The sequence below is a fragment of the Ovis aries genome, chromosome 4 (assembly GCF_016772045.2).
Source record: "Ovis aries strain OAR_USU_Benz2616 breed Rambouillet chromosome 4, ARS-UI_Ramb_v3.0, whole genome shotgun sequence".
NCBI classification, from domain to species: domain Eukaryota; kingdom Metazoa; phylum Chordata; class Mammalia; order Artiodactyla; family Bovidae; genus Ovis; species Ovis aries.
The window spans coordinates 68,459,143-68,485,722 of NC_056057.1; the positions used below are offsets into that span (position 1 = coordinate 68,459,143).

Sequence of the window (26,580 nt, forward strand, 5' to 3'; positions counted from 1 at the left end):
TCATACCGAGATGCTAACAGGAAACGAATGAAGAAGAAGCAAGCAAGAAAAGGCACCTATTACAAGCCAAACTGCTGTGTCTGAGAAATATCCACACTGGCTGTCAGGAACTTAAATACCAAAGGAAAGGTAAATTGGATTAGGTTACATTTGGAAGTGAGTTCCAGTAAGATGCTTGGTAACTTCTGATTGCATTTAATGGCATTAAACTGAATCCGTTTCTAGAAACTGGTTTTTACATACTGCGAGTTGCATAGATAGATTTCATCCTTACAGAATGTATACCTGAGTAGAGGACTGATGTGGATGTGGCCTGCAAAGGAAGAAAAGATGTCAGTAAATCAGCCAAGCCTTTCACAAGGCCTACAAAAATAAATAAAGGGAGAGAGGATAAATCATGGTTGTTTTGGGGGGCTTTTTCTCTGTAAAAGATTCTTTCTGAACTTGAATGATCAGATTGCCACATTGATTCTCTACCAGATCAATTCCAGCTAATTACTCAATGGTCCCACCACCTCTGTTACACAGTCTATAAAACATGACACAAATTGAAGACAAAAGGAAATAAGAAAGAAGAGAAAGACTGGAAAAATCACATCTTTAATCAAGTTTTTTGTTTTTTTTTAAGAGATCACTCAGCTCCCTCCTTCCAGTCTCATGCCTGAAAAGCCCTAATAAAAGGTTCTTCTGTGTGGAGGGTGCTCCTGCTCCTTCTTGTCTTCTGATCTGTTCCTTTCCACAGCCTGTGTCTTAGGACTGGCTAGAGGGTCATAAAGCTTGGGTCAGGGAGCCACATTACACAGCTACCCTTCCTTTGTCATCCCTGCTTGGGAATGAATGGGGATGGCTGGGCAGTGAGGTGAGCTTGCCAGCATGAGCCTTCAGGCACAGGTCTCCCTCTGCATACGTTCCACCCACAGATTTCCAGGGACAACTGCTCCCAGTGTTCCTGCTCTCCTGACTCTCTGTGTACCCCCTATCAGCATCCTATTGTGCATTCTTAGCTGCCTTTTGCAGGCTTCTGGGCTACGTGGGCCTGAACTCTTCAATAAGTTCCGCTGGTCTCCCAAAGCCTCCTCCCAGTGGCCATACCCTCCCATGACCTTAGGCAGACAACTGCACGCAGCTGCATAGAGAGACTTTGGTGCTAGACACTGAGCACTAGCTAGCTAAGCACCCTTTACAATCCCCCTTTAGGAAACCTGTTCGGACTACAGAAGTTTGACAGCTGCTGCTGCTGCTGCTGCTGCGTCACTTCAGTTGTGTCCAACTCTGTACGACCCCAGAGACGGCAGCCCACCAGGCTCCCCCATGCCTGGGATTCTCCAGGCAAGAACACTGGAGTGGGTTGCCATTTCCTTCTCCAGTGCATGAAAGTGAAAAGTGAAAGTGAAGTTGCTCAGTCGTGTCCGACCCTTAGCATGGACTGCAGCCTACCAGGCTCCTCCGTCCATGGGATTTTCCAGGCAAGAGTACTGGAGTGGGGTGCCATGGCCTTCTCCGCAAGTTTGACACCTAAAAACTACAATTCCAGTCTCCTTTGCAGTTACAGGTCTACCTGTGACCTGGACTCTGACCAGCAGACACATTCACAAGAGATTTGGAAGGAGCAGGTATAGAGTAGTGGCTGTACTGGGAGATCGGCTCTTCTTACAGATCTGATGAGTGTGATCTGTCTGGGGCAGCTTTGGCAGAGATTCTCAGTTCACTACCTGACAACACCAAGGTTGAGTATGAGCAGTGATGGCAAGGGAGTTATTGCTAGAACAGTTCTGGTTCTTTAAGGTTCTTAATATCCTAGGATAAGTCATTATCTACTTTAATTTGTTAGAGTGGCTTCTATTGTCTGCAACTAACAACACTCATCAAAACAACTTCTTATCCTTAACCTTTCATTCTTTTCCCTTAACGTAGACTGTTACTACCTTACACCAAATGTAGAGTGTTCTACATGCACCAAAACCTCACTTGAGAAACGACAAATCTCAGTTATTTTGAGTAATCTTTACATAGCTGACCCTTGAACGACACAGGGTTAGGGGATGTTGACCTCCTGCAAGGTAAAACATCCAAGCATACCATCTGCCCTCTGTGTAAATGGTTCTATTAAATACATCAATGGATTCAACCAACCACAGGTTATACAGTACTGTAGTATTTACTACTGAAAAAAAATCCGCATATAAATGGACTAGCACAATTCAGAATCATGTTGTTCAAGGGTCAGCTGTATTGGTGGCCCAGTGGCAAAGAATCCACCTGCAATGCAGGAGACACAGGTTTGATCCCTGGGTAGGGAAGACCCCCTAAATGATGAAATGGCAACCCACTCCAGGATTCTTGCCTGAATCATCCCATAGACAGGGAGCTGGTTGGGCTACATTCCATGGGGTCACAAAAAGTCAGATGCAACTGAAGCAACTTAGCACATATTTGCATTAGGACTGGTGCTCTCATCCATTCATTTACTTAACAAAGATCTGTTAAAGAGTGACTACATTCTAGGTACTGAGTTACCAGGTGATCATGTCAGATACCATTCCTGCTTTCAGGGAGCTCATTCTCTAGTGGGAAAATAACAGCTACATTTATTTAGCAAATTAACACTAAATATTTAATTTATATAATCCTCAAAATAACAGTGTAAAGTAGATATTATCATTCCTGTTTTACAGATGAAGGAATTAAGGCTTAGGGAGGATAAATAACTTTCCCACATTCAGGATCATTTTATCTAGTTAGAGCTAGAACTCCACATAGCTGACTCCAGACTCTGCCTCCAGTATAAACTGTAAATGCCTTGAGGGTAGGAAATGATCGCTTAACTGCATCTTTGAAATTCACGCTTGGAAAGAATCATCTAGTCTAACCTCTTACCTCTTCTACAATCACTTTTATGGCTGACTCTGCTAATTAGCTATCCCCAGTCCACGAGTGCATGCTCAGTCACGTCAGTCGTGTCCAATTCTTTGCAACCCTATGGACTGTTGCCCACCAGGATCCTCTGTCTATGGGATTTTCCAGGCAAGAATACTGGAGTGGGTTGCGATGCCCCCCTCCAGGGGACCTTCCCAACCCAGGGATCAAACCTGTCTCCTGCATCGTTGGTGGATTCTTTACTGTTGAGCTACCAGGGAAGACCCCCATGATCCCATGCCTCCTTACAAATAGAATGTTTATTTTGTTCAAAGCAGCACTAAGCCCAGCTAAATGCTAAATTTTCCATACACCCTCACATTTAAGGGAGTTCATGAAACTCAGTTCTAGCCAATGAGAATTAAAGTGTATTGAAAATTTCTGGAAGTTCTGCTTTCTTAACATGGGCTGTCATTTCCTTCTTGACACAGTCTTCTTCCTGTTGGAATGAGTGTGTGAGCTGGAAGCAGGGCAACTGACTTCAGGTAGCAAGGATGAACATGTAAGGAAGGATGGCAGAGCAGGAGAGAAGGATCTTGGGTCCTTGATGGCACCCTGGGGCTTCTTTCCCAATCCAGAGGCATAATCTTGGACATCAAATTATATGAGAGCCTTGTTGGCTAATCCTTATTTGATAAAGCCACTATAATTGGGTTTCTGTTACTTGGACTGAAGTGCAGTTTATAACTTATATACTATACTCCACACTCTGGATCTTAAATCTTTCCCTTAAGGGGAAATTGACTGCCCAGAAGATGTCACTTACATTTTTGTGTGATCCTACAGAAAATAGTTCTCTCTCCCTAAGGTATAATCTCACCCTGTACAAGGGGTAGCTCTTTGCTGCATAAGAACCGAATTTAAGACAAAAAGCATGTATGTACAACTATTTGACATACACGATCATGTGTAATCTTCATGTAGTCTTGTGTGGTGGGTTTTAGTAGGCCCACCTTAAGGACAGAAAATAGCACTTCAGGGCACTTAGCTACACCTCTGATAAGGGGCTCTATCAGTTTCCTTGGCCTGCCGTAACAGCATCATGAATTGGCTGGCTTAGAGCAGGAGAACTTTTCTTTCACAGTTCTGTAAGCCAGAAGTATGAAATTAAGGTGTCAACAGGTCTATGCTCCCTCTGAGAGCTCTAGGTTAAAATCTTCCCTTGCTTCTTCCAGCTCCTGGAGGTTGAGGGCAATCCCTGGTGTAACTTGGCTGTGGCAGCATCACTCCTGTGTCTGCCTCCATCATCACAAGGCTTTCCTTCTGTGTGGCTGTCTGCATCTTCCACTCTTCTTATAAGAATATGAGTCACTTTGGATTTAAGAACCATGCTCATCCAGCATGACCTCATCTTACTACTACTTACATCTGCAAAGAACATATTTCCAAATAAGTTCACATTCTGAGGTTCTAGTTGGACATGAATTGGGGCAGGGTGCAACCATTTGACCTACAACAGTGGCAGGGCCCTGATTCAGGACTTTTCTGAGGCTCTTTAGAGGTTAAAGATAATGCATTTATGTCTAAACCCATATGTACAGCAATAAGATTCTTGCTGCTGCTGCTGCTAAGTCGCTTCAGTCATGTCTGACTCTGTGTGACCCCATAGATGGCAGCCCACCAGGCTCCCCCGTCCCTGGGATTCCCCAGGCAAGAACACTGGAGTGGGCTGCCATTTCCTTCTCCAATGCGTGAAAGTGAAAAGTGAAAGTGAAGTCGCTCAGCAGTGTCCGACTCTTCGAGACCCCATGGACTGCAGCCTACCAGGCTCCTCCATCCATGGGATTTTCCAGGCAAGAGTACTGGAGTGGGGTGCCATTGCCTTCTCCGAAGATTCTTGAGATGTAAAATTTAAAGCACCTTCAAAAAGCTAATCAAACAAACCACTGTCACCTGATTTTAATTGCTTGAATTTTTAAGTGTCACGCACCAAGTCTTATATTGTCTTGAATTGTACATAATTAGCTCTGTTTCTATGATGAAAATCTTCCTAATTCCAAGTTTGGCTTCATGTTCATAGCTGAAAACAAACATTCATAGTTTACACATACTGACACATTTCTCCCCATATGAAGAAGCTTAAACACTGTGTAGAGAAAGAGTGAAATCTCTGTTTATCCAAACATTACTAATGTGTCTGGACGGCTTTAACTCTTTCTCTCTGAAATTCTGCACACGTTACACAGCTTTCTAAAAAATACTACCGCATTTATTCAGCACTCACCATGCCAGGTGCTTTACTACCTCTCAGCTCTATAACAACCCTAAAAAGTGGTCTTATCAGCGGCAAGTACTTTAAGTCCCAGTCCTTTACAAGGTGTCCTGCAGAGTAAATACATAACAACGTTGGTTTGTTAATTTTAGGATTTTCTTTCAATCTTGCCCTCCTTGCCTATGATTAACATGCATTAGAAATATTACTAAATTATAAAGAAATTCCAGCCATGCAAAAAAAGGGAAGAATCTTTATAGCAGGAAGCGTCTTAAGATTTAACAGGAAATCAGAGTCCCTAGTCTAAAATATTTAATTACTTGCAAAGTACTTTTATATCCTTTAATGAGTCGTGCTATAATTCATGCAAGTCACATATCTTTCGTACATTCCTGAATCAGAAATCTCTGTTGGTATTGCCTGGTTTCTTGGGACATGCACTCCTTATACAAGCGAAGCATAACTAGGTTAATCTCCTATCTGTAACATTTAAAAATGAAAAAAGGAAATTTAAGTCTTATAGAATTATCAAAGAAGAGCCTCTTGGTCTTTTAAGGATAAGGAAGAAAGCATTTCTAATCCAATATATCTCCCATCTAATTTTGGTAATGGATATATAATTTCATTTTTGCAATGCAGATAAAAGGATATGAAAAATACGCACACATATCAATAAAGGTGTTGCTGTAACAGCTATGAACAACTGACTCCTGATGTACTCTTTTCATCTCAGAGAATTCCATAAAACTATGCCTGTTAACAGAACGACTTGGTGTTTGTGCTGGTGTAACACAAACAAACACACACAATGTAACAAACAAAAGCAAATGTAACAGGGAAAATGGTCGCAGACAAACCAGCCAATCATAAACATTATGTTATATGTCAGCAAAGTCTTGGCAATACAGATAGTCTCAGCAGCTTTACCCTCTCTTACTAGGCAAGACAGTGAAGAAAACAGTTCTTATACAAAGCGTAACAACTTAAGCTGCTACTTGCTTAAATCCACATTTCCGAAAGTTTTTTTAAAAGGAGTCAATTACAGGTATTCGTGCCACTGTCATTGCTTTTGGTAGGTGTAGAATAGCAGGTAAGTAAATGTAATAACCTTACATTTTTACATGGTTATTCAATTGCATACTATCTTTCACATCTGAGCAGCTATTAAATTTAAGTTCGCTTCCTGGAAGCTGGATACACATGGATGGATAAAATGCCCTTCCCACACTCAAGGAACTTATAATCAAGTAGGTGAAAGACAAACAGCTTAGAATACAAAGGCTACAGGCCCAGCCTACGGGGCAGAAGAAGAAATCATTTTTGACTGCTGGTCTCAGAGAGTGCTTCAAGGAGGAAGTAATGTCTGATCTGGACACTGAAAAACATACAAGATTCTGGTGATGGGAGAGAACACACCAGCACACGGGAACGGTGTGGCCGAGGAGCTGGCTGTCCAACCTGGCCCATCCACAGAGCCACGGGGCCAGAGTTTTAAACACGAAGCATTGATTCCAGCCCCCAATTTACTGCTGTGTGTCCCTCAAGGTGGGGCCTAAAAATACTACATGTTTAACAGTTGATAAACTCTCCTGTTAATTCCCTGGGCAAAGTGATGAGAGTGAGGAGCTACAGGAAATGTTCAGGGTACGAGCAGTGGTCATATTCCTTACAGAGAACGAGACAGGAAGTAGCAGAAGGGGCAAGGCTGACTGAGGCCTCGAAATAGCAGCTTTACTCGGTGGGAACCCCCTGAAGATCTGCAGGGAGGGGAGTAATGTGACCAGAGCCATTTTTCAGGTAAAGACAACTGGTGGTGGTCCAAAAGGCAGACCTGATGGGGAGAGACTCCAGGCCGGGAATGAACTCATCATTGGGTCAATAATGGTAACCTAGAGGAGATATAGGGCCTATATGAAAGTCATGGCCACAGATGCGGAAAGGAAGAAATGGATGCTAGAGACAATTGGAGAAGCTTTGGCTAATGACCTGGAGGCAGAATAGACCTAAAAACTGGCAGGTGAGTAGTCTGAAGGCAGGTATGATGGTGAGGCCCAGTGTCCTAGGTGGTCAATTCAGAGCTCAGGTCTGGGGTCAGATATCAGGTGTTGCTTCTTCCTGATAACACTATTGCCTGCTCTGGTATCGCCTCTCCAGACCCTCCAGACCTCTCCTCCAGCCAGATGTCCTGCCATCACCTGCAACAAAGTCAGACCCAACGGCTGTGCTTGGCTTCAATAGACAGGGTCTGTGTTCCAAGCCCCAGGCACCCAGGTGCCCTTCAGCCCCGAGTCTAACAGCCCCACTAGCTGCCTGGTCTCAGCTCTGCTCTCCCAGGCCGGTGCCTCAATTCATCAGGCACAGAACTTGAACAAGGCAGTACAAACCCAAGGCTCCCCATGCAGTAAGGCTTTTTCTAAAAAAAAAAAAAAAAGAAAAGAAACAATGCCTCCACTTAAAAAACAAAACAAAACACCAAGAACAAAACCAAAATTCAAAACAGCGTAAAGCTGACCACCTGAGGATTAGGAGTTGGGAAGGATTTGGGGCTTGCTAGAGTTTCATTTTGCTTTGTTTTGTTTTTCATTGGAGAGCAAAGCCCTGAAAAGGGAAGGCTGGCCAAGGAAACAATAGAAATCTGTCAGCACTCCTGTCTCAGTAGATCAGCCTGTGATATGATGAAGGTTAAGACTGGCTGGTAAAAGGTCAGGACTTGTGATGCACGGTCAGGGGCAGTAAGGCTTTTGTTTGTTTTGTTTTGTTTGCTGTAACCCAGGGGCTGGCAATCTTTGTAAGGGGGCGGGACAAACAAGTTCTGGCCCCTTCGAGGCCACCGTACAATGCTGGGCCACCGGGGTGGTCTGTGTGCATGGCAGCCCCCGCAGTGGCACATCAGAGCAGCCTGCATCCTTCTGGCAAGCTGAGCTCAGGAAGTAGGGCAGGCTGGTCATGGGTTGAAGGCCGGGGAAGCATGCGGTCACAGGACAAATGAGCACTTGTTCTCTGGAGGGTGTTGGGCAGCCACTTTCATAACTGATGAAGTGGGGAGGAGGCGCCAACAGCATGCCTAGTTGCTTGATGCAGCAGGGAGAAGAGGCATCTTTGGGTGGCTGTGCTATTTGCATAAATATCAGCTATATCTGATGAGCTTCCCAGGTGGCATTAGTGGTAAAGAACCTGCCTGCAAGTGCAGGAGACATAAGGGACATGAGTTAGATCCCTGGGTTGGGAAGATCCCCTGGAGGAGGGCATGGCCATCCACTCCAGTATTCTTGCCTGGAGGATCCCATGGACAGAGGAGCCTGGTGGGCTACCGTACACTGTGTCGCGAAGAGGCGGGCACGACTGAAGCGACTTAGCATGTACACACGCAGCAATGTCTGATACAAAAGATCCAGAATTTGTGGCTCTCACTGGACCTCAGTCCTGCACTCCCCACACTCCAGCTATGCCAACCTGCTCTCTCCACACTTGCTGGTCCCCCTTCCTGAAGTGTCGCTCCCTCACCTCTTGTGAGACTGGTTAAATCCCATCCATCTTTCAAGTTCTGGCAAAGGTATCACCACTTTTATGGACTCTTCTCTTTCACTCTCTAGGCATGACAGATCGCTCCTTCCTGCGGTCTCTAAAGGTATTAGGTGCACACCCATCATGACCCACACATGATGTGTGAGACTGAAGTTATGTGAGCTGCTTTCCGGCTGCAGTTATGCCTTATTAACCTTTGAATCCATAGCTCTGTGAGCTCAAAACACTGAGCCTCTGTGGAAGACAGAGAGACTAACCTCACCACTTACTCACAGGAAGATCAATGAATATAAACTATGCCAAGAGCAGCCTTACATTGACCCTTCACTCCTGAGTGGAGGGAAGAAGCTCTGACATGCTTCCAGAAACCTATTCTGTTGCACAACTCTCAGCAAATCAGTTCCTTCTGAGACTGTCCACTCCTACCCAGTGCCCATCTCCCTCCTCCTCCCCAGCGCTCTGGGCTGTGTGGATCAGGACCAGAAAGAGGACAAGAGAAGTCTGGGAACCTCCCTGCTTCTGCCCGAGGCAAGAAGTAATTCTCTCCATGGAGCATAAATCCCAGACGATGATCTCATCATGGGTGTCACCCTAACCTCTTCTCCTGTAAAGCAGAGAACAGTTGTTTTAATGCTGGGAGTCTTCCTCTGTATGTTATCAAAGTCCTGCCAAGGGCTCCGTAGATGTTTGTTGAAGGGAAAAGAATTCTCTGCTCACTTTGCACGAGATGTTCTTAGAAACTTCATAATGAAAAAAGCGATGAAGTTGGCATGAATGCATTCATTCATTTGACATGTTTGCAGATTCACACATTATCAGGGCCCCAGCTGGAAAATGGAGGCAGGCAACACTTTAAGAGGGAGATATATCTGAGATGCATTTGAAGCACGGAAAACCTTTTCACAAGCTGAGAGCTATGGGAAAGGAGGGTGTTCCAAGTGGCCTGATGAGTGTGAGCAAAGGCCTGAAGATGAGAAAGTAGAGTATTCCCAGGGACTGCCCCTCCTTATCATACGCTCCCCACTGGAGAGGATATATTATAATGAGCAGAAGTGCTAAAGCCAGTCATACCCTTACCAATTATGCGGCCTTGGGCAAGTCCCTTAAACTCTCTGGGTCTTGGCTTCCTCATCAGTAAACTAGAGATAACACCTTGCAAGTTTGTTTTAAGAATTTAGGATAAACGTAAAGGATGTGGTAAAGTATATGCATTGAATAAATGGAAGGGATGGTGATGGTGGTGATGATAATTGATTCACAAGCTCCTTGAAAACACAGACTATTTTTCACTCTCTCTTGTCCCCAGTGAAGCACCTGCCATCCTGTTTTGCTCAAATTCAACAGGTACTAACTTAAATGAATCTCCTTGCCACATTATCTCTATCCTTGTTCCTTAGTTTTTGTTTCCCTCTCTAAAGAAATGTTTACTACAATCTGTTAGCCTGATTTGACAGTAAAGTGAATGAATGAAACACAAATCCTGCCCTCTGTGAATTTCAGGCAGGATATGCAGGCAAGCCAGTTGGAATAAGCTGTTGAATATTAAAGGTCCCATGAGAAAAAAAATGTTCTATGAGGCTCAGGGTCTTAGAAAATGAGCAGGGTTTTGATAATCAAAGAAGAGGGGGAAGGCAGAGGCATGACATTTAGCAACATTACTGTAGAAAAGAGATCAAGACAGTAAAGTATGGAGCATGTTGAAGAAAACATGGATAACTGGCCTGGAACATAAGCGTAGAAAACTGAAGACACTGCCTGAAAAGTAGTATAAGATCAGACTGGAAAAGAGACCTGGAGGCCAAGATGAAAATTCATGAGCAGTGGACAGCACACGTGACCTGGCCTGGGTTCACAAACTCTTAAGACCTGGAAGGTTCGTATAGTCTACTCCCGTCAGAAAGGCCAGGAAAGCAAGTCCAAGGGAAGTTAACTTGCCCAAAGTTACACTGCTCATTAGAGACAGAATTGGGATGAGCATGCTGTTTTCCTAATTATTAATCAGAGCTAGAACACCCACTTCAGGGAGATGATGCAAGACACCTCCTTATCCCTCACCCAAAGCAGACATTTCTAATCGACCAGGGCACTTTTTCCTACTGAGTCCAGACCCAGCCTCACCACTTTCAACACAGCCTTCCAGTCTGCCAGGAGGCTGCACTGCCCCTGGACACAAAACCCACGGGCTCAACCCTGCTGCCTTAATACTATCATGCCTGCTTTGAAATCCTTACAGGGAATAATGGAAATGATTGGGGAGGATTCAATCACTTTACAGGAGTCCCTTGGTTGGGGCATCCCTTCATCTGGGAGGTGAGCTGTGTCCTTCATAGCTTCAGACATTTTGCCCCCAGCCAATGAGGATGGTTAACCACGGCTACCCCTGCTCTCTTTGCCAGCTTCTCTCCCCAGCAGTTTCTCTTCTACATTAAAATCACAACCAAGAAGGAGAAGGGGAAATCCCAGCCTCGGAATCTAGAGCACCAGAGCATAAATAAGTAAACACACCACTTTCGAAATGGCAGGGAAAGGGGAAAGTGGGCGTGGGGGAAGCAAATACTATATAACCCATAGACTTGAAATTAAGCACCATTCAATATTTCCTTTTTAGTTTAGAAACCACTAAATAAAAATGAAAAAAAATCAGGAAGTTCCCTCCTTAGCATTAACAATAGAACAATCCAGTGTGCTGTTACTCAGGGCAACTTCTTTTTAAAAAAGAGGCACTGAATGTTCAGATCCTGCTGAGACTCTGCCTGGTAGTCCCGTCCAACGTGGGTGCACTTTTGGCTTCTAAAAATAGATGTGTGATAGCAGTGGACTGCCATTAACTTCAGGCTTATTTAAATTATGTAATTTTAGATGGAAAAGATATAATGGCAAGCACACCGACAACAAATGTGGGAACTAGGATTTTCTTCCCTCGACAGTCTTGAGACTTGGCAAAATTTTTCTTGGCTCCCTGTTGTCATTTGTTCCAACCCAATGAGTGGTAACACCTATCTGCCCAAATTTCGCAAGCCAACTTCTGGAGTATTTTAAGATCCACAAATTCAGAATCTGTATAACATACACAGAGTAAAACAATGTCATTTATATATACACGCGTGTCTACTTTATGGTAAACTGGTATATTGAAATCTGAATTTTAAAAACGAGGATATTGAGATACTTTCATCTGAAGTGTTTTATTCATTTCCCAAAAGGACTCCCTATAGAACCCCTTTCAAGTGAGGCGCTCTTTCTATCTGAGTGTGTACTGAATGGTTCAACTTAGGAAACTCTGATCTGTATATAACTTCTCAGGATTATGCCTGTGACCCAAAGTGAAATGCACCTACATTAGGTGAACTACAATGGTCTCAAATTGGTGGAAAATGCCAGAAATGGGACTTTTTTTTTTTTCTATGAAAAATGAGACATAAGAACAGAAGGAGCAATTTTTTAAAAGGCTGCTTTTTTGGTTGCTTTTTGCGTGTTTCTTCATGGCACTGAAAAAAAGGTATGCTTTCTGAAAGGTAATTTCCTACCATTGCCGTATTTTAAAAATGTAGTTGTTAACTGATTAGATTACAATGGAATTCTAAGAAAATGAAGCCATCTCAAAGAAGACACAAAATATGTCTGTTTTTACAAATCTCTCAGTGATATTAATTCCCATGCTTGTTTTTTTGATTATGTAAATAATGAAGGCATTAAAGAAATAGATTTGTTTCCCTCCATCTGGGAATACTTTTAACATGTATAGAAGTTTGAAATTTATTTCCAAAAAAAGTTGTCATGCTATAAAAAGACTAGCATTCACCCTGAGAACCACAATTACTGCTTTCCTCATAGAAATTTACCATTTGAATCTTTGCCTTTTTTTTTTTTAAGGAGGAAGGCACTGCAACAGATTTCTCCAGACAACAATCAAAGACTCTCATTTCAAAATTTCAGCATTTAAACTTCTACCTTTCTTTATCCAAGACAGCTCTTAACTAACACACAACACGCATCAAAGAGAAACTGCAGTTCTTTCTGAACATAATGGGTACTTATTCTATTTAAAGAGTTGGCTGCTGCTGCTGCTGCTGCTGCTAAGTCGCTTCAGTTGTGTCTGACTCTGTGCGACCACATAGATGGCAGCCCACCAGGCTCCTCTGTCCCTGGGATTCTCCAGGCAAGAACACTGGAGTGGGTTGCCATTTCCTTCTCCAGTGCATGAAAGTAAAAAGTGAAAGTGAAGTCGCTCAGTTGTGTCCAACTCTTAGTGACCCCATGGACTGCAGGCTACCGGGCTCCTCCGTCAATGGATTTTCCAGGTAAGAGTCTACCACCTGAATTCAGCCCTCCAGAGTTCTTGCCTGGAGAAGGAAATGGCAACCCACTCCAGTATTCTTGCCTTTCACATTTATAATTGTTACTCCCAACAATGCCAAAGAGATGGTTTTATACAAACACAACAGCCCCATTTCTGGTTGCTGGACATCTGCTACCTGCCTTCCAAAGCCTCTGATGAGAAAGACCACGAGGTTGCAGACAGAAGCATTATAAAAAACAGTCAAGAGCAAGGTCTCCAGAGGTAGCCTGCCTGGGTTCCACTCCTGCTTTGTCACTTACAGGCCATAGGACCTTGGACAAGTCACTTAACTACACAGGGATCTACTACATCATAGGGTGGTTTTGAGAATTCAGTGAGTTACAGGAATGCATTACACATAAAGCCCTCGAGACAATGTCTTACAGAGTAAACACCATGTGAGTGTTTGATATTATTATGTTCTATGTCTTATATGAATGGCAGTTCTCAAGGGAATTAATGAAGGTTACATCAAACTTTCTAAGTGGCTTCAGATTGATTGTGGTGCTCCTCTTGGCATAAATTTTGGAAGAAGAAAGAGAATTTTCATTTGCTTGCCTCTCAGTCAAGATTATGCTTGCCATAGCAGCCTTCTAGTGAAGACGGGAACGCACTGAAACCCTCTTTCTTCCTCTTTTTAAAATAATTTTAATTGATTTATTTATTTTTGGCTGTGCTGAGTCTTCCTTGCTACTTGAGAGCTTTCTCCAGTTTTGGGGAGCAGGGACCATCTTCTCATTGTAATTGCTTCTCTGGCTGTGGAGCACGGACTCATGTGGGCTCGGGCTCAGTAGCTGTGGCTCCTGGGCTCAGCTGCCCCACGGCATGTGGAATCCTCCCTGACCAGGGATCAAACCCTCGTCTCCTGCATCGGCAGGTGGATTCTTAACCACAGGACCATCAGGGAAGTGTTCCTTCTTCCTCTTTGACAAAGCCTTTCAGGTCTTGGTCTCCAGCACTCTCTCCTACCCTGCTGTTTCATGCTGAGCTTTGCCCCTTCCTTCACACTTTAAGCTGTCGCAAAGACTACAGTTCTTTAACTTCATGTTATACCATACCTCTGAAACCTTGTACGTGCTGGTCATTTTTCTAGAATGCCTTCTCCAAGTAGTCTACCTGGTAGACTTCTCATTTTTCAAAATTTGACCCAGCCCTCATTACCTCCAAAAAGCCTTTGTGACCCTCCCTCCATCCCTGGTCTTTGCTCTGCGGCATTCCTGCCCTGCCACTCTCCTCACTTTGCTACAGGTTTTTTTTTTTTTCCTTTCATATTTATCTCCTCTACTAGGCTGTGACTCTCTTAGGAGCAGACTGCATTTTAATTTTTTGGTATACACAGCACATAGTGGAAAAAAAAAAAAAACAAAAACTGGCACCTAGCAAGTATTCAATATGTAATTGTTGGAAAAATATATAGTTTCTTCTACCTGCCCTCAGACTAACTTTCTCTCTCAGATTGTCATTCAGCTACTATTTGGCAATCTTTTTTTTTTTTTTTTACCATCAAGTATTCCAGACAGAGGAACTGATTCAGTACTCTCTACCTGTCTCACCTATGAGATGGGATCAATACTCATTCTGCTTTTGAAATGAGATGCAACATCAGGAGGGACAGGGATGAAGGAAACCAGACCATAAAATGTTCTCCAGAGACATGCTGGGGAAAGTATCTTCTCCTTTCCAGAAAAGCAGGCCCTTAAGGAGCAAGGCCCAGGGAACAGGGTTCCTTGGGAACCTCCCAAGGGTGCATAGTTCATGCCCTCTGCCTGCACTGTGGGAAACCAAGCTGGACAATCCAAGTGGTTTTGTCCAGGAGCCAAACCCAACCAGTCAGCCTGTCCAACAGGCTCCTCACTGATGGGCAGGCGGCCTGTGGACTAGATTTGGTCCCCACATATATTCTGCTTGGCCCATACAGTCTTGAAAAAAATGTGTAAGTTAGCTGCCAATGTTTAAAAACAGTTTTAAAATCACAGATTTCTGTCTTGATTTTTGGAAGAACTGGCTACAATGGGTTCCCCTCCCTGGCAGAAGGGCCTTGTGGGAGCTGAATCACGCTGCTGTCCATAGTGAGGTGTGTGCACTCTGCAGTTCATCACACTCCCCACTTCACTCAGTTGTGTTAACCTCCTGGGCACTGAGTTTGGAGTGTATGTCTCTGGAGTGTAACTAAGCTTGCAACCTCAGGGGCTAGGCTCAGCAAGAGAATATAAGCTCTGGTGGAAGGAGATGGGAACTGGAAGAATCAGATCAGAATATAGGAAGAAGTCCAGAACCAAGAGCTTTCTATAAGATCTTCATTACTTAGGCAAAGGTACTGTAGTGAAGAGCAGTGACAAGTGTAGGCTAGAATTAATGGTTTTTAGGAGGTGTGATGGTGGGGACTGAGTTGATGGCTTTATGGTATGTGTGTATGTATAAATATAAATTCCTATCTCCAGCTAGAATCTCTTTTCTGAGTTCCAGACCCATAAATCCAACTGCCTATTTGACATGTCCAATGAGTATATCAAACTGAATATCCAAATTGAACCAGTGATGGTCTCCCCCAAGCCTCTTCTTCCTGCCATCTTTTCCATTCACTCTTCCAGTTGTTCAGGGCAACAACTTTGCTGTCACCCCGACTCCACATTCTTTCATTCCCACGTCTAGTCCATCAGCAAATTCTGTCTAGCTCTATCTTCAAAACATCCCAGGAATTCAACTCTGTGTCACCAGCCCCACTACCATCAAGTCTAGTCCGAGCCATTGTCTCTCTCCTAGATTACTGAAATAGCCTCATTAATGTTACCATTAATTCCGCCCATGCACCCTGCCATTCATTCTCAACACAGAGGTCAGAACAATCTTGTGAAAATAAAAGTCAAGTTGCATGATTGCTCTGCCCAGCACCTGCCAAGGAGATGTACAGAGCTCCTGCTAGGATCTTCAAGATCTGTGAACCACCCTCCACTCACACAGACCGCCTTCATCTCTTACTACCCTCCCTGCCTTGCTCACTCTCTTCCAGCCACAATGGCCATTCTGCTGTTCTTTGAAGCTCCAGGCATATGCCCACCTCAGAGTCTTTGTACTCGCTGTTTCCCTGTCTGGTTCGTTCTTTTCCTCTGATATCCGCTGGCCATCACCCTCAATCCCTTCTGACTTTACAGAAATGCCTCCATCTCAGGAAAGCCCTCTCTGATCACCTGATCTCAGACTCAGCTCTCCTCAATACTGTACATCCCTGTCCATGTCTTATTTCTCCTTCACCAACTTGAACCTATTTTTGTTTGTAGTCTGTCACTCCCAGGTAGAACATAGGCATCTCAAAGACAGGGTTTTGATGTGTTTTGTTAAATACTGTATCATCAGTGCCTCGAAGAATCCTTGGCACATAATTCAACCAAGGTTGGATGATCAATAAATAACTGTTAAACAAAATGTGTGTGTGTCTGTATATATATATATATTCTATATTCTTAAGATCATACTTACATATGATCATTCCCAGTGGAAAAAGCTATTTACTAGTTTGCCTGACAATATTAAGTTTGAGGGTAATATACATATTAGGCCTAATATTAGCTTTAGCTTTAAAGGGGGGAGATGTCAAAGTGCAAGTGACAAAGATTCAAATGATGGAGTAACAGCAACTTAAAACACCATATAGACAATGCTGTGCAATACAAAGCCCAGGCCTGCTCCTTTTAGATCTTGTTCTGGCCCCCCGGAATCATACAGAAGAGATACCATGCAGAGAATGTTTCCTGCACAAGACTGTCCACTCTGCACCACCCTTTACTCAGCCTCTCCTTTGTCCTCCTATTTGCAGCTTTTGCTTGTCTAGCTTTGGGGCCTCTGTCTGGTCCTGAGGCTGCTGGTCCATTACCTAATCTCCTGGCTCAAAGCGGATCTCTGGCCTCCAGGCCTGGCCTTGAGACCTGCTTTTCTCACTGCTTTAGCCTGGAGGGTAGATGTTAGACAGAAAGGAACCCACGGAGGTTTTGGGCAATGGCCTTTTTTCTAGTCAAATGCTCATTTCCCACCTCTCACCCTTCTCTGTCCTCCCAGACTTTTGGAGTTATCCGGGGGGAAAAAAGCAAAGCTTCGTGATGACACCTAACTATGAGAACGGAGAGTTGAAATCTTCATAACAGCTTTAGAATAACATGTGCTGAAAAGGTCTGCATGTCTGTCCAAAAAAACAGTGTGAAGTTCACTCGAAAGGCAATGGGATGAGGACTTACTGAAACAGTCTGGAATCTGATGAGGAATTTACAGACCTGCAAAGGCAAGGCAAACAGCCTGGAAATCTGCTGTTTTCCACCAACTTTCCCCACTGAGCCAAACGTGAGATAAGATATTGCTAATTCTATTCACATTAAAACATTTCATATCACGTTCATTATAATGGGAAATGGAAAACGTCCATCTTGGGGTTATAAAGGCTTGTCTGGCTCCAAAACTGGATGGGGCTGAGGTTTTGGTTTCAAGGCCTTAAGCAAAACATTTTGGTTGTTGGGTGCCAACATCTTCAACACTTTGTGGTAGGCAGAATAATGGCCCCAAGATGTCCACCTTCTAATCCCTGGAACCTATAAAAATGTTACCTTCCATGACCAAAAGGACTTTGCAGAGGTGATTAAGTTAAGGATTCTGAGATGAGATGATTTTCCTAGATTACCAGGGTAGGTTCAACATAATCACAGGAGTCCCTGTAAGAGGGGGTCAGGAGGGTGACACATAGAAAGAGACATGAGAACTGGAGCAAACACCACAGCGACGTGGAACCAGGAGTCCAGAAATGGGGGCAACCTCTAGAGACTGAAAAGGGCAAGAGAATGGATTTCCCTCTGCAACCTTCAAAATGCAGCTCTGCTCACCCATTTGAGAATGATAACCCTCAAGAACTAACTATCAGAAACCAAATGTGTGTTGTTCTAAGCCACTGGATTTGGGGTAATTTGTTGCAGCATCGGGAAACTAATACATGTCTCTTCTCTCACTCCCTCATCCAGTCCTTCAGGAAATCATGGGTGAGAATGTTCTACATGCTCTGGTTCTAGCAACTAAGCTAAAGCAGAGACAGTGAAGTTGTTTGTGAAATCACAGCTCCTTTTGTGGTAGCTCTCAATCATCTTAAAGACTCAGTCTTACAAACAGCCATGACAAGGTCCAGGAGAGCCTGTGGGAAATGCGAGCCTTGCTAATGCGACCTGTGTCCTCCATGAGTCACAGAGATGGGCTTCCAGCCAGGTCTGAGTGGGTCACATCAGCTACCTCTGTCCATCCCACACCCTCTCTGTCACTTACCCACTCTTCACCAGAACTTTTAAAGAACAGTGTGGATCCACTGGAAGAGAGATCCAATATTAGTGAAAGAATTGATGCTTTCAAACTGTGGTGTTGGAGAAGACTCTTGAGAGTTCCCTGGACAGCAAGGAGATCAACCCAGTCAATTCTAAAGAAAATCAACTCTGAATACTCACTAGAAGGACTGATGGTGAAAATGAAACTCCAATAATTTTGGCCACCGGATGTGAAGAGCTGACTCATTGGAAAAGACCCTGATGCTGGGAAAAACTGAAGGCAGAAGAAGAGGGTGGCAGAGGATGAAATGGTTGGATGACATCACCAATTCAATGGACACGAGTTTGAGCAAACTCTGGGAGATGGTGAAGGACAGGGAAGCCTGGCATGCTGCAGTCCATGGAGTTGCAAAGAGTTGGACACAACTTGGTCACTGAACAACAACAACAATGATTAGTCACTGACTCCATGATGCTCTTGTCATTCTTTCTCATCTCCTTACAGAAATCTTACTTTCCCCCCTTTGACTCTTATTGGACTTCTAACCTCTTCTCCTCCTCCAGTGAAAACTTATTTTTTAGACAAGATCTGGTAAACTCAACTCACTGTACAGTGCACAATGGCTGTGACATTTAAACCATACCTCCAAGGAGTATTTTACTTTTTAATGAAGCTCACAAGAAGATTGTAAACTCAAGAACAGAGTCTGTGTGGTTTCTTTGTCATTGGCGTTCCTCATTCCCAGTACCATGCCTGGAATTCAGTTGGTCTTAGATCAAAACTTATTGAATGAATGAATGAAACCATACCAGCACACAGAACACCTATACAATCTCCTATAAATTCCAGCGCTTCCTATAATACAAAGATAAAATATGTTTTCATGACTGCCCCAAAACAAACAAAACCTTGGAATAAGGTATACTAAAGGTATGCTTCATTTTCACCTCCTCCTCATGGAGGAGGGCTTGGCAACCCACTCCAGTATTCTTGTCTGGAGAATCCCCATGGACAGAGGAGCCTGGTGGGCTACAGTCCATGGGGTCGCAAACAGTAGGACATGACTGAGTGACTAAGCACAAGCACAGCACAAAGGTAACCAGCACACAAATGTTACTGTGGCATCCAAATCACCTTTTAAAACAGCAATTTAATGGCTTACGCTATTATGAATCTTTTCTAAAAATGGAGAATATGAGTACAGAAGGATCATGTGACTTGGGGATAATGTTACCACAGTAAACTGAGAAACAGAGAATAAGGTTCTAAACTTTTAACTTTACAGAAAAGATGGCCCAAACGTCTAAATTACCTTGTAGCTTTAATTAGCATTTATAGAGTCTTTAGTGATTCAGAAGAACCTCAAAGTACCAGACAACTCTGACAGTCTAATAGCAAATGCTCCTAGGTCATCATTAAAAACTTGTCACTGGCTGAGTCTTATCAAATTCTGAACAAACCTAGAATTATAACCTGGGGTCAATGGAGGGTTTCCATGTGGTCTGTGGGTCTTGCTAAATTTTATGCAAAACTTTATATTTACTTGCATGTGAGCTGTTTTTTAAAGGAATGATTCTGACCAAGGAATGTTTAGAATCCACTACTTTAAAAAAATGTTTTCAGCCATTATGTCTTCTTACAGGACAAATTCTTGCATTGGTATCCTTTTTTGGTTTCATTGTTTCAAAAAATGCATCTTTTTATTCAGTCAGTGGTCAGTGTATTAATTTTCTATTACTTCTTTAACAAACTACCAGGTACTTGATTGTTTAAACTAACATAAATGTATCATACATTTCATACATTTATATAATATATTTATTATATGACTGTTCTCAGGCCTAAAATGGGTCTTGGTGGGGTCAAATCAAGGCATTGTCAGAGATGTGTTCCTCCTGGAGGCTCAAGGGAAAAGAGAATCCACTGTTTTGCCCTTTCCAGCTTCTGGAGGTTGCCCAGCAGCCCTTCGCTGGTGGTCCCTTGCATCTGCAAAGCTAGCGATAGCTCACTGAGTTTTTCTTACTTCAAATTCCTCTGCCACTGACTCCTTTGTCTACCTCTTCCATATTTAAAGGATCCTTGTGATACACTGGGCCCAGTGGGAAGACCCAGGTACTCTCCCCATCCCAGTCAGCTGACAGCAACCTGAATTGCATCTTCAAAACCTCAAGTTCCCTTGTCATGTAATATAAACACATTCACAGGTTACAAAGAATAGGATGTAGACATTTTGAGGGACCCTTATTCTGCCCACCACAGTTACTTAGTATGTTCCTGAGTATTCATTTTTATTATGAGGTTTTGCAAGGGATTTTGAAGAAAAACAATGTTTCAAATAGTTCTTACTCTTTGGGAGAGAACAAGAAATATGATAACAGCTGCCACTGTTGAGCATTTACCGTATATCAGGCTCCTTTTGAAACACGTAACATGACTTAACTCATTTAATCTCTCAACCACCCCAGGAGTTAGGTAGTATTATTAACACCATTTTAGAGAAAATGAAATTAAGGCACAAAGAGACAATATATCTTGCCCAGGTCACACAACTAGTTTGATGGCAGGGTGGGTTTTAAAAACAGGCACACAGACTCTGGAACCCAAGCTCTGAACCTCTATGACCAGTTTGTTCTTTAATATAGCATTGAGAAAAATTAAAGAAAAGGACACTAGTTGGGCAAATAAAAACAATATGAATTGTAGAAATAACATAAATCTCCCAGCAAAAAGAAACAACAGGACAATGGAAATGAAGTCATATAAGAAACATTATAAAGACCGCTACATGTTATAGATACGTGAGGACCACGGAATGAAAATCATCAATGAATAGCCACTGTCACCACTGTCCCTTTAAAATAATGCTTGTCATAAAAATAACTGAAGTTTTCATGGGGAGTATAAATAACAGTTAGAAGCCTGCAAAATTTAACGGCATCTTGCATTCAACAGACATTCGATAACTCTAAAATATGTGAATGCACACAAAAGGACTCATGGTCAGCTCAGATGGAAAGTGACGGCCTCAGCCAAACCCCAGCACTACAAAAAAAAAAGTGCACCTCTGTTCTTGAATGGAAATATGTATCAGGTCACTCGTTTTGTTTGCAGGCTTGAAGCTACCAGAATGAAATTAAGTCTGCGGAATTCAAGGGTGACTGCTTCTTAGACATGGAAATTGTATCTGTTGAATGTAACTCTACAGGGGAAAAAAAAGAAGAGCTAGAGTATATTGTTTCTCAAAGGGAGAAAGCAGCTGTGATGCTGAGAGAGTGATTTAGGAAGGCTTCCTGGCTGTGCACATAAAAGGATGAGAAGAAATTCTGGTGAGATGAGAATAAGAGCTCGCCACTAAACCAGGGAGAAGGTTAGGAAAACACAAAGGACATTTTTTTTTAAAGTTGCTTTTAAAGGAAGACTGGAAGAAAGGGTAAGAAAAGAGAAATTCCTATTTTAAAGTCCCATCTCACTCTAATTCTGACTATAAAGATGACAGCAAGGTCCTGAATCTATTCTCTCCCCAAAATGTCCTCATAAAATGCCCTAGTTTTACAAATCTGTTTACAAATCTGAGGATGAATGTCCTCACTAGCATCTTTCAGTTCCAGCCTGGGGTCTCATAACCCAAGTGGGCCTTTTCTGCTCCTAACACAATCACCGGGAACTGTATGACTCAGAAACAAATACGCTGAAGGGAAAAGTTGCTGCTGTTTGTGTAAAGAAAAGTGGTTTAGGCTTTGAATGATTGACTAATATTATTAGTAATAAAAATAAGTACTTAAACTGCAATAACCTGAAGCCACACAATGAGAAACTTAATTACTAAGATGATCTGTATGTATAGGAATCATGATCATTTGCCAGGATAAAAGGTGAACAACAGGCAACATACAACCAAAATAGGAAACACTGTTAAATTTAACTACAGATGCAGAATGTTCAAGAAGCAGCCTACATCCCTCCCTGATACACTGCAACCGATCATCTAAAGGGCTAATGATAGAACCAGAGCTACAATTTGGTCCCCAAAGAAACATCTAAAAGGCTAAAGTAAATAAGTTGGAAAATAACCACCCCCAAAGTACAGTAACGATGGTTTTTTCATATTTCCACAGCATTGCCCCTACACGATCTTTGTGCTTGGTTGAGAACGATATGTAACTATTAAGGAGATACCACTTTGTTTCTGTCGCTTCATATTTTCATTAATGACTCAAAGAAGAGTTTCATGTAACATCAAATGATGATGAGAAAAGAGGACAGCAGAGAATATCTTCAAAGATAAGACTCCAAAATCAACGTATTTGGGCAAACTGGACTACTAAATTTAGCACATCAGAACAAACAGTACAGATAGAACAGGGAAGGAGGTGGGCTGGCTCTAGTAATACAGAAAAGATAAGTAGATAATATTGCCCTTTGGACAGAAAGATGACACCATTGAACGTCTTCCTCCCTGCAAAACACACACATTTTCTCCTGCCGGTGATGGATTTTTGCTAATTTAACCACATTCTCCTCCACTGCTTGCTGTGGCCACATAACACTGTGACAATATTTAAACAGCGGACTGCCCCTTACCTGAAAAATGGGCATAGTTAAAACCCTAGCTGACCTCCCAAGATATTTTGAGATGCAAACTGATTATGCGCCTGAATGCACTTTGTAACAGGTAAATATTATCAAAGTAAAATGTCCAATTCTCAGTATAATAAAGAAAAGTCATCAAGGAGAAGGGAAAAGGTTTTGTAAACAAACCACAAAAAAAATTTCAAAATTTTGAAACATTAAAAGGGATAGATTTTATCCTGTGGGTTTTGGGGGGAGAGGGGGAGACAAAAATTAGGCAATTTCTTTAAATATATGAAAAGTTTTCATTGAGCAGCTAAAAGAAAAACAGACGAAGAGGAATTGGATCTACCTTGTGTCATGAAGGTTTTAGGTAAGTTATCTTTGCAAAGAATTTTTGGTTACAAAGAGTTGGTATAGCAATGAGACAACATAGTCTTTACCCTAGGAATAATTACTAACTGGGCAAACACTTTTCTGATACTACAAAAACACAATCAGAAAATAGGCTAATGAATTTAAATTACCTTCTAAAGCAAAGTCAGCAGATTTTCTCTGTAAAACACCAGAGAGCAAATACGTTAGGCTTTATCAACCTTATAGTCACTGCCACAAGCACTCACTTCTGCCAGGGTATACAAAAGAACCACAGATCACACTTAAGTGGATGGGCATGGGTGGGTTCCAATAAACTCAACAACAGGGGAGCTGGATTTGGTCAGGGGACTACAGTTTTCCAATCCCTCATCTAAGGGTTCCTTCCAGTCCTAGGATTCTATCCTAGAAAACACAGCTGTGGCAAACAGTGACCACAGAACCAATGAGAAACACCATCATCACTATTGCCGCTGTGTAGCATGTCACTGAAGCAGGTGACATTCTCTCCATCTTGTTGTTGTTCAGTTGCTAACGCGTGTCCGACTCTTTGGGCCAGGCTTCCCTGTCCTTCACTACATCCCAGAGCTTGCTCAAACTCATGTCCATTGAACAGGTGATGCCATCCAATCACCTCATCCTCTGTCACTCCCTTTTCCTCCTGCCCTCAACCTTTCCCAGCATCAGGGTATTTTCCAATGAGTTGGCTCTTCGCATCAAGTTGCCAAAGTATTGGAGCTTCAGCATCAGTCCTTTCAATGAATGAATATTCAGGGCTGACCTCCTTTAGGACTGACTGGGTTGATCTCCTTGCTATCCAAGGGATTCTCTGCCTAGAACCTGGGAATATCGTTAATTGATCTCAGTAATCAACTCATTAGGATAAATATATTATTGGTGATTTTTTCTCCTTTTAAGCAAAACATAAAAATGTTTACATATGTTTATGGCTGTAATATCCAGACTTTGTAATCCAAGTGTATAATATTACAATCTGGTGCAGTAAGAAGCATGTGCCATATGTTCAGCTTCATCTTTTCTGCCAGTGGGGAGTATTTTTAGACAAGGTAAAGACATGTACCAGAGAAGGCAATGGCACCCCACTCCAGTACTCTTGCCTGGAAAATCCCATGGACAGAGGAGCCTGGAAGGCTGCAGTCCATAGGGTCGCTGAGGGTCGGACATTACTGAGTGACTTCACTTTCACTTTTCTGCATTGGAGAAGGAAATGGCAACCCACTCCAGTGTTCTTGCCTGGAGAAAATCCCAGGGACAGGGGAGCCTGGTGGGCTGCCATCTATGGGGTTGCACAGAGTTGGACACGACTGAAGTGACTTAGCAGTAGCAAAGACATGTACAACCCACTCCAATAATCTTGCCTGGAAAATCCCATGGCTACAGTCCATGGGATCACAAAGAGTCAGACATGACTGAGCGACTTCACTTCACTTCAAAGTCATGTATGGGAATATACTACCTTTGCCCTTTTTCTATCTGCTACTCTTTCATCTCAACTTTCTTCCTCTCCCCCCTTCCTCTTGCAAAGAAGACTGAAACAGCACCCCCAGCCCAGGAAGGAGGTCAAGAGTGCCAGGAGCTGGTAGGACCAAGCAAGTAGGCCTGGGAGCTTTAAGGGTTAAAGTTGGATAGTGACTCCATCCTTGAGTCCATGGGCCAGAAAGGAAAGCATGTCACTATGCCTGGAAACCAGGCCAAACTGGAAGAGAGTGGGAGCAAAAGGAAGAGTAGGCGTGAACCGAGAGTTCAGGAAGGAGAACGGGGCTCCAGTGCCAGAGGCTCATTTATCTGGCACCCTGCCCTGAGCTATGTGGGTGGATTGGCCTCCTTGAAACCTGAGGTCGTAAGGGACAAACAACCCCCCTTTGCTACTGTGCTTGCAGCCAAATCATCTTGGACTTTGATCACAACAAATTCTCTACGTTGGTGTACTTATTTCCTTATATTGCCCAATGAGGAGCTTATTTTCTTTGTAACAAGTTTAATTAAATAGTTGACCTAGACATTATGAAGATGTAATACACATATCTATACTTGTGTTTGTGTATGTGTAAATATATGCATATATACATTTTTGAAGTCAGCTTCTCTACAAATTAGAAGCAATGACTTATAAGCACCCTGTACTTCAAAGTACCCTTTTATCCTGGGATAAAACAAAAGGGTAAAGTTCTCTTGAACTTGGACCATAGGTACCAGGTTTGGATTACTCAAGGTTATTTTTGTTGAGTGGCAGATGATAGAAGCCCCAGTTCCAACTGGTTTGAGATAAAGGAAAAGAAGCTGTGGGAACCAGAAGGCCAGGGGGAGGCCTTAGGCTTCACCTTCACAACCTGGACTCAGGTTCAGACACTGATGCTGGGCCCACCTCTCCATCTCTCAGCTCTGCCCCAAGGTGGCTGCTGTCTCTCAGGTCCCATGTGGATGATTCCAAGGTGACTACCGTTTAAATCTGGTAAGTAAAAGCCAGAGCAAACGGTGGATGGCTCCTGAGTCCTTTCCTACCCAATCCTTGAAGCTCTTTTCTGTGAATCTGGAGTTAAAAGCCACACTCAGACACTCTGAACTTTCATGGAATGAGAGAGTTAGGAAAAATGGGTCACCCATAAGGAAATTGGGAGCTTTGCTTCAAGAAGGGAGAGTAATGCTGGACAGTGGACAGCCCTTATTGAAGAACTTAACCCTTCTGTCTCTAGGGAACAGATAACTTAATGGAGTGCAGGTGGCTAATGGCAGAAAGGAGATCACTGAGTTAGGAAAATCACTCCAAGTCAGAAAAGTATGAAAATGGAAAAGCTGATGGCCTGATGTGGGCTACGGTACCCAGCAAGGCATGAAGACATCTCCTTCAAGAAGCTCCCTGTTGCCAGTGGAATGCTGTTATAGTGGGAGCCAGGGGAAAAGTAGTCTGATTAACTCTGCCAAAACAGTTGTGGCCCGTTGTAAGGCTAAACCAAACAGTGAAGTAGTATAGCCCTAAAATATTCTAACAAATGGCAACATCACATTACGTCTCCCCACAGATCTAATGACTTGAGATCAGGGAACTGCTATTACTCCTTTCATAAGCACAGAATGCCAGGAACTGTGTGTGATTATACATTCCAACTTGCTTCCGAAAACATGAATGCCCTTACATATATCACAGCTCCAGGGAACCTTTTATATTCTCCACTTTGTAGATGGGAAAAGTAAAGACAAGCTTAAGAAATTCATTTTAGGAGGAACAAAGAAAAAACTGGGTCATCAAAATCTATTTTCTGTGCTTATGATAAAAGTTTATTCTATGTGTTAATTATTTGGGGGTATACATTGAGAAAGTTATAAGCCAATT

The 26,580-nt window shown here is 42.9% G+C and overlaps 1 protein-coding gene across 2 annotated transcripts in view; it reads right to left on the reverse strand.

Annotated features, from left to right (window-relative positions):
* Positions 1-26,580, reverse strand: part of CHN2 (chimerin 2) — a 343,495-nt gene that overhangs the window by 285,408 nt on the left and 31,507 nt on the right. The window contains exon 1 of one of the 2 annotated variants that reach the window (XM_060414780.1): positions 286-25,529. The exons of the other annotated variant lie outside the window; for it this stretch is intronic. Coding sequence (XP_060270763.1) covers positions 286-466 — 181 coding nt within the window. The 5' untranslated portion in view covers positions 467-25,529. Of the gene's footprint in view, positions 1-285; positions 25,530-26,580 lie in introns of those variants that run through there. 2 annotated transcript variants of the gene reach the window in all.